This window comes from Rhinichthys klamathensis, unplaced genomic scaffold (genome assembly GCF_029890125.1).
Source record: "Rhinichthys klamathensis goyatoka isolate OS25496 unplaced genomic scaffold, OSU_Roscu_1.1 h1tg000060l_1, whole genome shotgun sequence".
NCBI classification, from domain to species: domain Eukaryota; kingdom Metazoa; phylum Chordata; class Actinopteri; order Cypriniformes; family Leuciscidae; genus Rhinichthys; species Rhinichthys klamathensis.
Genome location: NW_026606605.1, coordinates 2,525,779 through 2,544,346, shown reverse-complemented (window position 1 = coordinate 2,544,346; position 18,568 = coordinate 2,525,779). Strand labels below are relative to the sequence as shown.

Here is an 18,568-nt window from a genome sequence, read left to right as displayed (position 1 = left end):
AAAAAAATTTAAATTTTGTGTACTCACCCTCATGTTGTTCCAAACCTGTATGAGTTTCTTTCTTCTGTTGAACACGAACGAAGATATTTTGAAGAATGTTGGTAACCAGACAGTTGACGGCACGCATTGACTTCCATAGTATTTTTTCCTACTCTGGACGTCAATGGCTATCGTCAACTGTCTGGTTACCAACATTCTTCCAAATATTTTCTTTTGTGTTCTGCACATCTTGAGGGTAAGTATTGACAAAATGTACTATCCCTTTAAACGTATTCACAAAGTCAGTGTTTTCATTCATACTTGAGGAAAAGACAGAGTTCATATATCATATTGTTTAATTTAGCAGTGAAAATACAAAACATTGAGCAGTGAGATGCTGTTGTCCACGCCGTTGAACTCCACCCCTCTTTGCTTCTCGTGCCGAGATGACAAGTCCATCACGTAATGCTCTGAAAGCTCTCCAACGCCAAGCTCTGCCCTGAACGACCCTCTCCTGACAGCTTCCTCATTACCTTTTAATGTATTCATGCATATTCCTCCTCGCTGGTAAGGCCGTCATGTAATGCGAGAAAATGGCGAGCCGCTCCGTGCCTTGGATCATGCAATCCGCCCTTTATTTCGATTAACAAAACAACTTCTGATGCATGTAGACGGCAGGAACTCCTGGGTAGTCGGCGCTGAATTTCCTGCAATATGACAGAGAGAATATTGGCGCGTCAGTGGGACACCTCAGTGACTCTGGAAGATGCTATCATTATGTGTTGGCAATCGCGAGAGCTGAATTTTGTGGAAAATGAGGGAGGCCATGCCTCAGCCTCACTAGCGTGTTGTGAGTGGCCTGAAATGCATCCGCTATGAGAGTCATATTCTGTTTACCACAGCGGGGGGGGGCAAACAGGCACGACGGTGAAATGAACAAAATACATTCATTATAAGTTCGCCGCTCTTCCTTCTGGAAATATAGCTGATTTCAATATAAATAGAACAGGGAGGATGTCTTTACATCTACTTTGATTGTCACTTTTCAAGCCGTAAAATACCCAGAGGCCTTTCCGTGGCCTCGCTTATATGTCAATGCTAATTTCCCCCCGTTGCCAGGAGTAACACATTGGGGAGCCTTGATTTTCTTCCTCTGGTCATCGAGCTTGCGTCTTTCTTCTCAGACAGCTTGCTCAGTGCTTGAAATATCTCTCAATGTTGGCCAATCAAAAATAGGAGAACATCTCAAATCAGGTTCTCTGCAGGCTTAGAATCAACAATGACGTACAGTATTCATTTTCTCTGATAAAAAGTATCCCGCTGTGTCTTTCTTGAGAGGTAATTTCCCCGTATTGTGTGCGTGAGCCCATTGTGACTACGGCAGAGATGCTTGTGCAAATTCACGGCGCAAGCAAATCAGTCTCGGGAGTTTTGATCGAAGTGACAACGGTCCGTTTAAGAACTCAGGAGGGCGTAATCTGAAAAAGGCTAATTCAATACAACTTGCCAGACAGCCACTTTCAAGTATCAGAAATTTCGAGCTGTCAGCCGTCGCGGTTGAGAAGCACAGATGCATACAGCTGTTTGGTAGTCTGTAAATGACCCCTCTCAGCCTCTATGCCCCACTCTCTGACTGACACATTGTGCTGGATAACTGCCGGTGCTGCATTGCAAGCGGGCTGTCCAGCATGTGGTTACCTCCTCAGCTGCACTCACCTATTCAAGGGTTACTGCAGGTCAGGATTTCAATGCCTCAGTTTCACACCTTCTCGTGTGTCCTTTCGCTCGCAATCTCTGTTTCATAGGGATAGGGGTCCAAAAGCATTGCTTTTAGAGAATCTGCACTCGCGTGAGCACCGGCTACGGTGGTTTTTACTTTTCTGACGATTTACTACGAGTACTGCAAATATCATTGTTTTGGATGGGAAAGTTGGGGATTTGTGAGTGCAGCTGCACAATGCAAATGGGTGTAATTATATGTTTTAAATGATAGAGATAGCAGAGCTGATGAGAAAAACAGTGGGGGTCCAAATGACTGAGAACACCAGGGGAAATTTCTTCTTTAATACAACATTTGTAATTGCATATTATATTGTCGGCATAAAGGAAATTTGACCTTTTGGGTTACACTTTATTTTAAGGTGTCCTTGCTACAGTGTAATTAATGAGTAATGTTAATTAACTACATGTACTTACTATAGGGTTAGGATTAGGGTTTGGTTTAATGTTAGTTGGATGTAATTATGCTAAATAATAGTTATTCCTATTTTAACTGTAACGTGTAACAAGGATAGTATAAAATAAAGTGTAACCACCTTTTCTATAACGGAGTGATTATTGAACTAGAAATCTCAAATATTTCCCCAATTTTTACTTTTTTAAAACCAAAAATTTGATAATGTATATAATGGTGTGATTAGTGAACTAGAAATCTTAAATATTTGTCCATTTTTACCTCATAACTTTAAAAAAATTGCCTTTTGGCATGATTAGTGAACTGTCTTAGAAAACTAGAAATCTTAAAATGGTAAAAATCAAGCTTTTGATGTTGTTTATATGTCTATGTGGTGTTTTAAATATGCTTCAAGATAATCCATGTGCAAATTCATAAGTCAACACCATTGCTGAGTATTTTTCCTTTAAAACTGCGGTGAACCAAAGACAGTCTCAAAAACACGCTTTAAAATCGCTGGTGTTTCTGACGTCACAAACTACCTTGTAACCAATCAGGTCAACGTGCGATGGTCACAGTGGATCTCTGAGCTGCTGTGAGTGGAGGCGGGGCTCATTTGCATATAAATAGAACCGTGTATACTAGATGAGGCAAGGGAGTTACATTCAAGCTATTTTTAGGCATGAAGGTTTTTTTTCAAGGAAAAAACATTTAAATATGTAATTTTGGTGATCAAATATGAGTTTTAAGGGATACAATTATTGACTACGGGGGACTATATTATATATACTAATATTCATCCATTTTACCTCATAATGTTTGTTTTTTTTAAATCCTCAACTGCTTATTTTCAGATTAAAAAGTCAAAACATATATATTATTTTTTTATTTGTTTTCAGGCTTAAGGAACCCACTTTGTAGTTTGTATATGATGTTTGTAGGAAGTTTTTATTGCAAAAAAAACTTTTTTTGAATATGATTTTCAGCAACTGCATCAAGTAGTATCTCTCAGCTTTCATTGACCCTTTTATTGTTCATGACATAAATGTGATCAAATTATCCGAAAGTGTTATAAAAGCACTAACGTCAGGATTGTGTGCCATTTTTTTGTGTGCATATTTTACATTGTTTTTAACGTCCAGCTTATTGAATGCAAGAACGTAAATAAGGTGACTGAGCAGAGAGGGCAACGCGAGCGAGGAAAGACCAAAATGACAGGGAGTTTAGCGCTGAATCCTTTTAGTAGACCACTGACACATGAATGAGGGGAGAGTGAGAGAAAGAGAGAAAAAAGTAGACAGCCAATTTGGGAGTAATGCAACTAAAAACAGACAAGTGTAATTTCATCCATCTGGACAGATGTGTAAAAGCGCTCCTCAGAACATTCCCCATGATTCCCCCTGATTGATCTTCCCCCGGACTGAAACACCTATTATTAGCCACGAGCCTAATAGCACCAGGATGGCTTGCTGCTCTCCCAGAGGCCAATTCTCTGGTCATATCTCACTCACTGCAGCTGTAGAAACAGAGGAGAGGAGAGGAGAGGAGAGGAGAGGAGAGGAGAGGAGAGGAGAGGAGAGGAGAGGAGAGGAGAGGAGAGGAGAGGAGAGGTCCTTCATATTCAGTCAATAGAATTCTAAAGCGGACGTGTCAAACAAAACAATAACATTGTTTCATCCAGGTTTCCATTGTTATTTAGGAAGAGCGTTTGCACACCCACCTGATTACGATGCTACTGAAACACAACGAAAAAGAGTGGCTTGTGTACAATGCAATCATTGTTATCAAATCCTCAGTTATTTTAAATATATCATAGTTTAAAGCTTTACTCTGGCCAGCTGTGACACATCAAACGATGCTGGTTTCGCTTGAATAGTCGAGGGTTTTGGACTCCACAAACGCTCGCCTTCTTCCTACGCTGGTCTGCTGGCTTTTGGAAAAGAAGGAAAGCGGTTGAGGCGAGCATGAGAGCTTAAGATTGACAGCTCACCACCCCTGCCATGCCGTTCAAACCGCCACATGTCCAAGTCTGGTGTGATCAGATCCATTTTGATCCGGATCCAAACACGAACAACGTTCCCACTGTCCTTCATCTTTGCTGCTCTATATGGAGATGATTTCCAGCACTATAAAAACATACCCGCATCTCTGTTATTTCTATGCCAGCTCTCATGTATAGTGTGCGGAAAGCTTCTTTACATTTGCCTCTCATATGTTTGGTACGATCATCCTGTAGATTTATTTGACTGTATTTTCAGCATTCTTTTGAACACCCTCTCCTTACATTGATTGAATGAGCTCTATGGTTTAATGCATTTCCAAGAGCAGTTATCAGTATCACTGTGATTGCCGGCGTGTGTTTTGATAAAATGGGAAAAGCCTAAAACCCTTCAACTGAAATGGTTGTTAAAGTTTATGAAAATAAATGCTGAAGGGGATTTGTTTTGCACCGCATTACCAAGCTTGAGCTTAACCACATTTGTTCAAATGATCTTATGAATAAATTCAGATTGAATTTACACACTATTTGTTTGTTTTGTTTGATTCTGGCTGTTTTTTTTTTTTACACTTGTTTGGTTAATGTTACCGCACAAAAGGCCAAGATAGTTTACTGGCATGCTTATGAGAAAATCTTAAAGGCCTTCTCATTTGTTAGATAAGATTTGTTTGTTTTTTCTAAAAAAACAAACTTTTTTTCAATCTACACAAACATAATTTATCACCTTTAGTGCCTTCAAAGCATTTAATCTGAAATAAATGGAAGAGATGTTGTGTCTTCCATTAACCTTACACCCATTAATTCATCATTACTATGCAAAAACATAGACAAATCCCGAGACTAATGTTTTTATACGAATATGCTTAATAGAATGTCTGATAGAATACATAAATCCTCAGACTTGCTATTTCATACTTGGAGTTTAATTCTCTGCAAATATTTCAGTAATTTCCCACCTTTACAAATATGGCTAAATTAAACAGCTTGTGTTTTTAAGCATTAATTTTTGGCGACCAGCCATTCATGGCTTCACAGCTTCATTGGTGTAACTCTGCAGTCTTTATATCTCCCGCAGAACCTTTTGTGAGTGAATTTCAAATGTTCTTCATCAGCTAGAATGTGGAAGTTTGTAGTTTCAGGCAGTCTTTGTAATTTGGCTCTATTTAGCCCTGAACAGGAGCTTGAGAAAGCCACGCAGCTCCTGCAGACTGGTTTTCATGTGAGAATGAATGTGGCACAAGGCGGTTCTCCAGGTGTGACTTTTTTTTCTCGGCTGTTTTTACGCCTCATCAAACTCACTGTTCTTGAGTTTCAGGCAAACGATTATTGTCCGTGCTTCATTGTTTGTGCCACTTCCTCACCTGACCTCAGGAAATTCAGATCAGGGAAACTACTTAAATCACACGCAACATCATCCCACCAAATACCAGCATAAAACTCGATGAGCTACAGCATTATTTTAATAAATATCGACTTGTAATTAGAATATTATTTTTTGCTATTGTTGTCACTGCAATTCTCAGCTGTATTTCCAAAAAGAAAAATCAAAATATCAGCACACAATTGAGTAAATACAATTGCTATGTTGTGTTTTATGGATACATGATTAACACACAAAGAAACCGTAACCATGGTCCCTCCAATCAGATTAGGTGGACCAGCTTCAATCAAAGATCAAAATCTATCAGAGCCAGCTAATAGCAATGATTATAAATAATGACTATGGGTGGATAAATAGCTCAGGCAAATGTACTGCAGGACATGAGCTATGTTCAGACAAAGCGGACAGGCATTCAAGGTAATGCACATGTAACTGCATGGGTAAAATGTTTTACTTTAATACAAGCAGACATCGTCGGGGTAAACCACCTGCACATGCAAAGATTCATATGCAAAATACTATCCTTCCAAGGCCACAGGATCTCCGTTTCACGTAAATATTAAAATAGCCATTGATTTCACCCGCTTTTAGAGATCAAAGAGAATGATCATGTGAATAAACAAAGTGAATGATGTTCTGAAAAAAAAAAAAAAATGTATTAGGCTATTCTCACTATCATTCTTATTTCGTTGTTTATCGTACAGTTATCAGTTTAACATTTACAGGCAACTGTCACGCGTGAAAATGACTGATCTCCTGCTGTTAATATTTACGACTTTCCCCGTTTCGGGGAGCAATGACAACTTCTGCTGTAGCTTATCAAAATTATGATTATATGGTTGTCTTGTTGCTAGTCTTGTAAACTTGGCTTTTTTCACCTGTGAAATGCCTGGACAAGGAGTGTTGGTTATTCGAGCATCGTTTTTTTTTCCGCGCGGTTGTTTACCGAATGTTGTGGTCGGCCACTGCACACCCAAATAACAATAAAGCATGTGTCTGTCATGACACGTAAACCCACTATTCGTTGGGTGTGTTTTCAAACTGTCATAACAAGTAATATTCTGACAAACTCCTCCCCGAGACTTTGTGGATTACACGTTAAGAAATATTATCAATATACGATTACGAGGCGAATGACAAGCCACTTGTCAAAATGATTAATTTCGTATGTAGTGCGATTTATTTTATTATTGTACGAATTTAATGAATGTGCAAATATTTCAATTGACCTTCAAAATGTATTAAGTGATATTGTAAACTGTAATATGTGATCAAATGTTGCAGTGATACGCAAAAAGGAACAAATTGCACTTTGCTTTACATTTAGAATCTATTGAACATGTGTAATTATCTCTGGTGCACATCAGGAGCGCATTATTTTGAATTCGGTTTTGAATTCAAAGCCTCAGAAAAGCAGCTAACGAAATTTTACAAAATGAAAGGGGGCTCGGCGCAAGGAAATAAAGTGTATCTTTGTTTGCCCCTCTTTGTTTACCGCGGGATTTTTTTTTCTTTTTTCATTTTACTAATTCATTTCAATGGCTTTCAAACTGGAAAATGGAAATGTTGCTCTTGCCCTCTATTTCAGCAGCCGCGTCCTGGCAACAGAGCAATTTTCTATCATCAGGGATAAACGGCATCGAACAGTACATTCGGATAAAAAAGCCTGTGATTGCTGGCCTTCCTGTCTGTCATCTCTCTAGAAAATCCTCTCCCCCAGACCTGAGCCGTGTGCTGTCAGAGCTAATAATGTCTTCTATTAAGTCGAAAAAGAACCCCGAAAAATCCCACTGTTCTCAATTGTACAACATTCTCAAAAGATAAAAGATTTTTCAGCAGAGCCACGTTCATTTAGATGAACTGAAAATTAATGTTCATAAGAGGCAACCTCTGTGTTGGCTGCAATTTGGCATTGAACATTGAAGTATCCTTTCAGATCTGTGTAGCTACTACACAGCCTTATGTTCTTATTTCCTAGAGATAAACAAACCTCTTTGTTGTACATTGGGATGAAACGTCAAATGCACAGAGACACAAAGCTAATGCTATATGACATTATAGGCCTCTCTCATTTTAATTTGCTCATGCTATAAGAAAAAAGGACAATTATGCTCTGGTCACCAAACCGTGACCACTGTTAGTGTGAAGTTAGTCTACATTCATCAACCCACAGGTGGAGCTTTTAGCAAGAATGGGTAGTAGCTAATCTATATGCACGAGAATTAGCCGAACAGCTCAAAAACACAGCAAGTATTAAGTGGGTCTATATTTCGATGTAAAGGTCCTTGTTTTGTGGTCAGTTTTTATACCATCATATTAAAATGTTAAACATTAATAATGAGCAAGTGACTATTTTTTAATATTTGAAATGTTTGACCTACAGTCTGTTTGAATCGAATTAATGCATCATATGAAGCCGATACCTCCACCTATTTCAGTAAGGGCCTCTGTCTTTTTTTGTCTTTAACTTAAATAGGCCTAAAGTTAGATATTAAGTGAAAGAGTTCTGAAATAAAATGCGTGCTTTAATATGTGACCTAAATGGCAGGGAGGGGTCTGGTGATATTTGTTCTCCTCTCCTGATTTCTATTGTAGTGATCTCGCGCAGAATACCGACAGCTGCGCGTGCTATCATCTGCGTTCGCTTTGCCTCGCCACTTCCTCTGCTCAACAGCCACGGAGATCCGTCGACGCCTGCGTGTGTGTGTGTGTGTGTGTGTGTGTGTGTGTGTGTGTGTGTGTGTGTGTGTGTGTTCGGCAGAGAGAGTACGATCAGCCGCCTCTGCTGGACTGGAAACGCTCTACAATCCGAGCCGGTCAACATGTCTGTTCGGACCAGTGACAAGAAGGTCGTGCGCTCTTCGGAATGAAGGCGAATCCATTTCAAAGTAGTTTTGTTAAAGCTCAGATAGGGCTGCATGGATGCACTCGAGCGCGGCATGTCCACACAGACCCCTCTCTTTCTTTTTATTTTTGACAGATTTGTAATATGTTGCATATGGGTTTACACATGCGTTGCTTTAATATTCTCAGCAATAAAATTAAATAAAAATAGCCTATAGCCTAATAAAAAATACAACATAACACATTTTTAGTTAAAGAAATTGAAATAAAGTTTTTTTTTTGGTAGGTGATCGAGTTTGGTTTTGGTGAAAGTAGACTCCATTATAATACAAATATATATATAATAAAATGTCATTTATTTTTTAAGTGTCAATTTTAACTTTATCAAAACGGTTATCTCAAGGTTATCTCCTCATACTTGGAATGCGCAATTTTGTTTTTCATTTTAGATATTGAAATACAATTTAGGCTATGTAGAAACACAACACCATTTACGATCATTCAACAGCTTGTAAATAGAGGCTATTGAGTTTTAATTGAAATACGCGTCCTGTGGTCAAGATACGCTGAAACGGATCCACTGGCCTGTTGTAGAATTTTGTCAACTTCTATCGAATGATTTTATCAGTCCCTGGAAATATAACCATTCTAGATTTATGTTCTTAACTGTCAAATATAAAGTGTCAACGCAGGTTTTATAAAAAGGAAGTCATTTTAAAGGTACCAAACCATGAATTCTCGATCAATTAAGCACTTAAATGCCAGCAAGAAAGCATAATTGGAAGATGTTTGTACCATGCATGGCTATGTATCTGGTTTCGCTCTCACTTGCTCGACAAACATTTTCAAACTGATCATGCAGCAGCAATAATCAATCAAATTCCTGATCACTAATGTTAGCTCATTTGACAATTGCATTTAAGCAAATTATGACACAGCTTTTTATAAAATTCAAAAAAGGAAACAAAAACATTCACACATTGAGGAAATTGTTCAAATTCTCCAGGTTTCCTCTTACCTGCATGCACAATTCATTTGAACTCGAAATGTTTGATATCTTGACTATAAGAAGAAATCCACAAGCGTTCAGAGCGACCAGATGCCTTTCTGTCTCTCCCAAGTTCAGTCCACCATGGAAAATGGTTATCTACGCCGCTTGTGCACTCTTAAATCCGGCAAAGTAAATAACATCCCTGGTAATAATAGCAAGGTACGCAGTTCTTGTTACAGAAAGGGAGAAAATTGAAACTAAATGCTGCATTTAGGGCTACCATTTTTGATAAGAGGATAATTGAGGCGACACTGGTGTATAATTAGCGGATAATTTATGCTATATCCACTTTTAATCCACCTCCCAAAATAAACAAGGTCCATAATCATTACAGACGAATTGTTCTTAATTTTATAGCGCCAGTCTGAATACAGTGTAACGGATAATCAAAGAGAATTTGGATATAACTGATTGCGACCGTAATTGCTTTTTCATTACCATTTCAAGTAAATGTATGCCATATCATGAGGAAACTCGTTGTCTATAAAATAAAAATTGAGTGAAATGAGAATGAAGAAAGCCTTGCAGTTGTAGGGTATATTTACATCGTGGTTTATAATGCGATCGCGATTTGCCAAACCACAAACTCCACTCGTAATTTGCATATATTTTCAACTGTGACTGGCTCGTGATTATACGAGGAAAGGCTGTCACTAACCCGGGCCTTTCAGTGACTGGGGCTTAATTAAACCAGACCATATCTGGCGTGTTTATAGTTCACGTGAATCCTCTCTGAAGAGGCTTACAAGTTACAACTATTGCTTTTATAGACTATTCTTTTGACACCGCATATTTTCACTTAATATGCATGCCTTATATTTTTTATTCTATTGGCTACTGTAAATCTCCTTAATTATTTATGTATCGTTCTGTGTTTGTATTTAGCCTATTGGCTATTATTATTTTACTGTTGTGGTTTCTTCTGTTTTGCAAATGCATTGAGACTGCACCGTCCATATAAAATGACTTTTTAGTCGTACATATATGGCAATATATTCTCTATATCCTATAAAACGATTCGATTTGTATGGTGTTTTTGCGGTTTGTAGGCTAAGCGATATTTGGCACCTCGAGCTGTGGTTACGAACCACGCGATTAATTAGGCTACTTCGATAGCAGCGCGCGACATTGTCTCTGGAGTCGTATCTGAGTGGGAATTTTGTGAATATCAGAGGGATATCCCAGCATTATTATTCTCCACATGGTTATGGCTACGGTGGGAGCTGTTAAGGTAGGTTAACTCACTGTGAAGTCTCAGCTAAAGCAGAGAACTGATGACGTTAGGTTGAATGACCAATCGGAAGGCGCTGCCCTTTGGAGACAAACCATTTTACTTGTAGTGGCTGCATCAAGTCTGGAAGCAAGGACTCAAATTTAACAGAATCCACCTTAAAATCTCTGCCTTTACTCAAGCCCACCTTCCACCATACCGCGTGAGAATTACAGGACAAAAAAAGGATAAATTGTGGAGGTAATAACGCAATATCCCCTAACCAAGGAGAGAAAGAAACGAACACAACGAAAGGACTCATTTGGACTTCAGAGATAGGGGGTAAGTGCTCTTAAAGCAGAAAATTTGATGATGACCATGACTACGATGGCTGACGGTCTGGAGGCTCAAGACTCGTCAAAATCTGCTTTCATGGAGTTTGGACAGCAATCGCACTCACAACAGAGCTCCCCGTCAATGGCCGCCAGCCATTATCCGCTCCACTGTCTCCATTCCGGGTCTCATCATCATCATCATCAGCACGACAGCTCTCCGTACTCCGGCTCAAACTCTTATAACAGGTCGCTACCTTACTCCTATGTAAGCCATCCCCACCACAGTCCGTACCTGCCGTCCTACAGTAACGCCAGCGGAGCACAGACCAGGTTAGACGCCACAGGTAAGCGTATTACATGCGTAAAGATCCAGCTCTGTTTTCATTGTTGAACTATAGGCTACGAGGAAAGCCGTATGTCGATAAAATATTAAATTCACAGTTCTCATCTAAGACACCGTACCCGTTCCCCTTTGTTCTCGCCCAGTTTTGCCCGTCGTATGTCAGCAATAACTGTGTTCTCAAAATGATTTATTGCGTTCCGCCAGTGATTCTACCCACCATTACAAATTATAATTAGCATCTAATTGTCTCAGTCTCGACATGTCACTTCATGCTATTTCCTAAATATGACAGACAAAGTAATTATGCTATATGATGCTTGAAAGAACGTTACAAATTTGTGTTTGTCAAAAAAAATCACATTTAAAATTCTTATAAATGTTTATGTGCGGGAATCATTCCACAATATTCACCCTTTTCAGAACAGCAGAAAACAACAGTGATTGAAAATGGAGAAATACGTTTCAACGGAAAAGGCAAAAAGATCAGAAAACCAAGGACGATTTATTCCAGTTTGCAGCTCCAGGCATTAAATCACCGGTTCCAGCAGACTCAATACCTGGCGTTACCAGAGCGCGCGGAACTGGCTGCCTCTCTCGGGCTCACACAGACACAGGTGAGATGTGGACTCATTTACATTTAATAGTGAATTGTGCTTTTCATTTTGGTTGGGTATTAGGCTCTATCTCAGGTGGAATGTGGACTCAATTTAATTTAATACTGATTTATGCTTTTCATTTTGGTTGAGTATTATAACTGATTTTTGTAATTAATAAAGATGGACCTATAGTATATGTTTAAGAAGATAATGACCAAAAAAAATCTCATGTTAACTAAATTAGACACATACTTCACTTTAAATAGGATATAACCCATTTTTTATATTTTTCTTTCTTTTCAGGTAAAGATATGGTTTCAAAACAAAAGGTCCAAGTTCAAGAAGTTGTTGAAACAAGGCGGTAACCCTCACGAGATTGACCCTTTGCCCGGCTCCATCGCTCTGTCCCCGCGCTCTCCAGCCATTCCTCCTATTTGGGACGTCTCAGCCTCCTCTAAAGGAGTAAACATGTCTGCTAACAGCTACATGCCCGGTTACTCACACTGGTACTCTTCGCCTCATCAGGACGCCATGCAGAGATAGGCAACTAGCCCTGTTTTAGGCCAGAGGCCTTGACGTTGACTTCTTGTCTTCGACCAGTTCACGGTTTAACATCCCTAATATAGACCTATTCTAGTCTGTCTATTAAGGGGACGATTTCTTTTGAAGGATGAAGACATGTGGTGTGGCGAAGCTCGACAATGGAACTAAATGTCAGTAGCAAATTAAACGGATTGATTAAAAATCTGTTCTCACGTTGGCTGTAATCAAACACAATCATCACCAACAGGAAGCGAAACGTTTTGTCACGCGCTTGAGTCGCATTTGAAAACGAACTCAATCCTCTTGCGTTTATGTTTTTGATCATGCAAACGAAAGCAACTTGATTGTAAATATATTGTCCGATTTTAGTTGTTAAAAACTTTTTATGTTTTGTCATAAATGGAGTAAACCATGACTTCAAGTAACGTGTCGTGCCTTTTTTCCTTTTTGTTAAGGAGATATTATGAAAAACTGGCTTTTAAAAAATCAATTATGAAATTGATTATTGGAATAATCTGAATTTGAAAACATTTCTTTATAAAAAATATATATAAAATAGGACCTATAAACAACTTACACAGTCATTTGAAAATAATCACCTCCACTTAAGGCATTTTTCTAATGCTGGAAAGATACGAAGGAATAACAAAATGGCTTACCCGAGATGGTGGTTTCTCAAAGTGTTTTTCCTACAGAATAGAGCTGCATCTTGTCCATCTTGTCATTCTCTAGCTCAATTATTAAGGTATTGACAAAATGTTTTCCCCCTTTCTCTCTGCCTTGATCTGCGAGACGCTGAATGCCTTTCGCCACAGGATCGATCCTGAACAAAGCATCCAGCTGCAGTCTCGTTCAATATGAAGGAGATATTTGGGACAATTTATGGGTTTTATCCAAGAGAGGGTTTTTTTCCATTCTCATAAATGCAGACATAATTAGGGTAATTTTTGATGTAGCCCGCTGATTACAGCGTTTTTACCGTCAAAGATAATTACCTGTAATTTTCTACCACTTTTAATACTAAAAGGCATCTTTATTTGGATTTGAAGTGGCAAAGACGAAACAAAAGATGAAATTATTCGGTTATTCATGTACAAATTGCTCAGGAGAGTGAACACTTGGGATATTATCTAAAATTACAATGTTGAATAGGGAGACGAGAAGCCCCTGCAGCTGTCAAATCGTGGATGCCCCAGCCGCAGAGAATGGGGCTTGATTTTCTAAAAAGGTTTCCTCATCAACGGATTGGGATGGTTCATTTAAATGTTTGCTCTGCCTATAAGAACATGAGGTAGGCTATATCTTGAAATAGGAACCGTCAAAAACACATGTGTCATTGGTTTTTTAGTAATCTGCTCAGAGATAAAAAATATAGCTAACATTTGCAACTATTCAATTCAATTCACATTTATTTGTATAGCGCTTTTGACAATAGGCTACATATCGTTTTGAAGCAGCTTTACAGAAAATGCATGTGTACATTACAATTTAGAGTAATCTGTTATCAGAGGTGACTGTGTCCAATATACTATTTCAGAAATGTAGACTACATACAAATCACGCAGTTAGCTAGCCTATAACAACGTAGGCTATTAAATTGAAGACAGAAACAATGAGCTCATTGAAGTAGGCTAAATAATTAGGGTCAAGTTGTCAATAATTTTACAATAGAAATTGCCAACAATTTTTACAATAGGCCTAGAAATAACATTGATGCATGTTGATTCAGAGTTTGCCTCAACTCTAAAATTCTACAGCTATAATCTTTGGAGGAATCATAAATAATTCCTCATAATATTCAAAATAAAATGTGTTTGTGAGAGTTAAGGCCCCTACACATATATAGGCCCCCTGACAGACTGCGACAGACACGATCTTATAGCTGCGGATCCCGACATCCTCGAGACTAAATGAGAATTAACCAAAGACCAAGAAGCTAATAATTCCTAGTGTGTGCGCAAATGAAAAAGAGAGGGGTGAAACACCAAATTATGACCGGTTTAGATCCCAGCGTTCGTATGTCACACGTTTTCCTGTAAAATAGCCTGCATTCCCCAACAAGCCGAACTGCAGTTCATAACAACACCCACCCATCAGCGGCACACAGATTAGCCAACAACAAAACAACATGCTAGGCTAATGGAACAACACTTACCTTAGGTAGCTAAGTTTATTGTCTTGCATAGACCAAAATCTCTGGTTTCAATGTTTCAATAAAGATATCGTTGTGAAAGCGGACGGTCCTGTGTACCGCTTGTGTTGAGTAAGCAAATCCAGGTGTGGAAGTGTTTGCACACCCCGACACCTCTTATATATTGCCTGCAAAATTAGCCGTTATTACTGTCACTGTTTAGAGATGGTGAGCTAGGGAAAAAACCGTCTGCAATCAAGAACCAGGCGCATCTTTGCAAATTATAGATAATTGTAAATGTCCAGATTATGATAATGGAGCTAATCCTGGTGGAAGTATAATTATTGTTGAGTGTTACAGTTGAGGGTGTCCAGTAAAGCTAACTGTCATTATTTATACACGGTTTGCAGTGAATTCGTTGAGTGGAAAATGTTGAGTTGGAATTTAACAAGGCTCTCGATATAATAGCATGGGATGTAGCGTGTTTGTGTACGTGAAATAGAAAGCGAGGCAAAGTTATGAGTTGATATATGGCGTGAATGTTTTGAGCGTGAAGCGTGCGTACGCGAGCGCGTGTGGGAGTGTGTGTGTGTGTGGTGGTGGTGGTGGTGGTGGGGGTATAAAAAATGCATAATACGTACTACAATTTTCTCATGTCATAGGTTTCTTTTGGGTAGATATTTGTCACTTTGATTGGTTGTTTAGGCAAAAAAAAAAAAAAGCACAGTAGGCCTATGCCTAATTAAATAGAATTAGAATTAAATTAGTTATTGTTAACCAAGATTTCAGTGTTCAAAACATGACAAATACCAATTCTTGGGTTTTATGCAATAAAAATGCCAGGATGTTTCAACCCACATTTGGGTTGGACAAACCCAACCTTTAGGTTAAAATTTTTAATTAAAAAAAATTTATAAAGATATTTAAACCAACAGTTAGGTTTGTCCATATTTGACCCAACCATGAAACTCAGCTAGTTTATGTATGTGGAAACATCAGTCTCAAGTCATATTTTTAAAGGATGAACCGTTTATTTTGAACATTGAAGCGATCATCGAGCAAAATATTTTCCTGTAGACTATAATAAATAGCCATGAAACTGCGCTGGGACGATTTTTTTATATTTAGGTTTTATAGGCCTACAATAATATCATAGTCAACAAATAAATCTCCACCATGCCCTGGTGGCCTTTTTCACGATTTATCCGTGGCAGTCAGCTGTAGAAATGTTAGCGCTGGTTTTAATGAGATGTTCAGCATTTTTCCAGGAGGAGGATCTGTCAGGGCTGGGTTGTGGTCGCTGGAGCCGGTTTGCCCCCACAGGCATGCGGACTGCCTCAAATCTCCGCGCCGTTCCTTCGCCTCCTCACTACAATTCAAAGGTACTAATTGTAAGGAACACAAAGACAGCAAGGCAGAGCAAACTGTTTGGCAGACCAACAACCAATTTTTTTTTTCGTTCGTCGTGGGTGGGTTTAATCAAGATGTAGATCAAACATTCAGTCCTACTAACGTAAAAAAACAAAACAAATCTAAAACTTGTTTGGAATAATAATAATAATAATGAATATTAATTTAATTGTAGGCTATCAGGCTAGCTGAGGACCAAGACCGAAGCAAATCCCTTTTTCTTTTCTTTTTAATTAGACTATAGAAATGTTTTCCATTTATTCGCCATTAAAATGTGACTCAGCCCAGAACACATGATCCCAAAATGTAAAAACAATATCATGGTTTTCTCTATAATTTCCACTCGAAATTTATTTTCACGCTTGCAAAGTTAAAGTCCCTTTACAAATCACAGAAAAGTAACTAAGACGGGCTCTAAAGCAAAGTGCTCGGTGCGTTGATCTGTTTCGATTTACCTTAAAGAAGACAAAATGTTTGATAATTAAAGAAGAACACACATTTATTTGGGGTTGTCCTTAATGATTTGGCACATCGTCGGATGTACGCGTTGAGGTCAAAATTCAAGGCACCATTCAGAGTGTTTGGGTCCATTGTCCATTTAAAACATTTAATATTCTTCCAAATGCAATAAATTACATGCACACAATTTACACATTATACACGTTCTTCTAGGACTGCCATATCGATACATTGCATATTCCTCAAAAAAAAATTGTTAACACCAGTCCAATATACAACAAAATAATAAACCAATTTCAGTACAACGTTCCTGCTCCGAGTGCCAACGAGTGCTGTAACGTGCCCGGAGCCTGAAGGTGAGAATTCATCGCCCCGGCGGCGGAATACCAGGATGCGCTGGCGCTTTCCAGAAACGTGGATGCCGCTGTGTTAATATTCTGCGGCTGATGGTGAGGTCTCTGAGGACCCTGTGAGTCCCAGACCGCGGGAGACTGCGGGGAGTTACACGCCATCGGGTCGCTGGAGCTGGGGCTGTGTTCTGGAGGCAGCTCGCCGTTTTTCATGATCTTCTTTAGTTTTGATCTTTTGTTCTGGAACCAAATTTTCACCTGAGGAAACAAAAACAAAAACTTTTTTTGAGTTTCTGGGGACAAACAAATAAAGCACGTGTTTCTGCCAAACCTCTAGGCCTACATCATAATAATATATTTTTTGTTATATCGTTAACAATTTTTACAACCTATGAAAAAAATTATATGTCTATGCTATGCGCTTGCTGCAGCAAGCTCATTTTTATATATTTATTTTGCTAATAGGCTATAAAAAATAAGGCCTACCTATTTGAGAATTACATAAAAAGATATTGCAATAAAAATCAAATAAAAACATGTTAAAATGTCGTCGAACCTGTGTCTGCGTGAGTCCCAGCGACGCCGCGAGCTCGGCTCTCTCTGGGAGCGCGAGGTATTGCGTGTTCTGAAACCTTCTCTGAAGAGCAGCGAGCTGAAAACTGGAGTAGATGGTGCGGGGCTTCCGGACTTTCTTGGGTTTTCCGTTGACCATCCTCACTTCGGGCTCGGCTGTTTCTTTTTCTGACGGGTGAACAGAAATTAGATCAATGCACGGGGACAGAAACGCACTCTCTTGATTGTTGGTAATTATTGCCGTGATTTATGTCAAGTGTCGTAGTGCTTTAAAATTGCTACTCGCATAAAGTCAAGCAGAATAATTTATCAGAAAATCTTTACGCATTTTACTCTTGTTTTCTATGTAATCTATCTTCATATTACATGCAGGTTTTCCCCACCATAATAAACACATAGCATTAAAGAAACTTAAATGCAATCATGTTTCGTCCAACTTGGTTACAAAATTGAGACCTTATAAAAAGAAACAACTCTACTATCACAAACAATGCTCAATAATAATGGCCGACCATGCTAATGATTACTATGTATAATAACAACAATAATAATGTGCTTAAATATAATATAGTAAGCTAACTGACCTTGCGGGCTCGGTTGTGACTGCACCCTATTATATGTTCCGGCATATTGGTGATATGCTGTGGAGTATGAGCCGTAATCAGGGTAGGATTTTGCAGGGTAATTTCCAGAAGATCCATTGACTCCGTGGTATTGGTACTGATAGGCATTAAGAGGTTTCCCATAAGTGCCCGAGTTCGGTGAACAATAGCCATGATGAACTCCTCCAGCAGGGCTGTAATAGCCAGAATCCGTGGCTGTCGACTCCGGTAGGGTTGGAGATTCCTGAGATGGATGATGCATCGTGGAGAGCTGAAAAGCGTTTTGGAAATCTGCAGGTTTAATACTCGGAATCCTTCTGTCGAATACTCCAGTCATAGTTCGGATAAGACAACGTAAAAAGGCAGTCTAACTCTATAGGGGTCCACAGAGTCTACACTAACATTGTGTGTGCAAGCGTCAGGCGTCTCTCTTGAAGACTGCTTTAAGCCCCGCAGCAAAGACTTGGTTAAATCCTAAATTGCGCTGTTACGCACTGCAGGGAGGATCTAGTGCCATTGGCCAAGGAGCACAGCAGACGGCAGTTACTCCCCAACCCGTTCAACCAGTTTCAGAAGAACAAAAAACTTA

General features: G+C 39.0%; 2 protein-coding genes and 1 long non-coding RNA gene across 3 annotated transcripts; 1 reads left to right on the top strand and 2 right to left on the bottom strand.

The window, feature by feature from the left end:
* Positions 1 to 317: 317 nt before the first annotated feature.
* Positions 318 to 13,704, bottom strand: LOC130084315 (uncharacterized). Its single transcript, XR_008806912.1, has 2 exons — positions 13,114 to 13,704; positions 318 to 686 (listed from the first exon to the last, which is right to left on the bottom strand). It is a non-coding gene; the product is annotated as an uncharacterized LOC130084315 (long non-coding RNA).
* On the top strand, positions 10,362 to 12,875 carry dlx6a (distal-less homeobox 6a). Its single transcript, XM_056249662.1, has 3 exons — positions 10,362 to 11,316; positions 11,736 to 11,929; positions 12,215 to 12,875. The coding sequence occupies exons 1-3, from the start codon at positions 11,007 to 11,009 to the stop codon at positions 12,452 to 12,454; spliced, it is 744 nt and encodes a 247-aa protein (XP_056105637.1). The 5' UTR covers positions 10,362 to 11,006; the 3' UTR covers positions 12,455 to 12,875.
* Positions 13,705 to 16,476: 2,772 nt separating the features above from the next.
* Positions 16,477 to 18,568, bottom strand: dlx5a (distal-less homeobox 5a). The gene is made up of 3 exons (XM_056249661.1): positions 17,962 to 18,568; positions 17,361 to 17,545; positions 16,477 to 17,062 (listed from the first exon to the last, which is right to left on the bottom strand). Exons 1-3 carry the CDS (start codon positions 18,314 to 18,316, stop codon positions 16,751 to 16,753), a joined length of 852 nt encoding a protein of 283 aa, XP_056105636.1. The 5' UTR covers positions 18,317 to 18,568; the 3' UTR covers positions 16,477 to 16,750.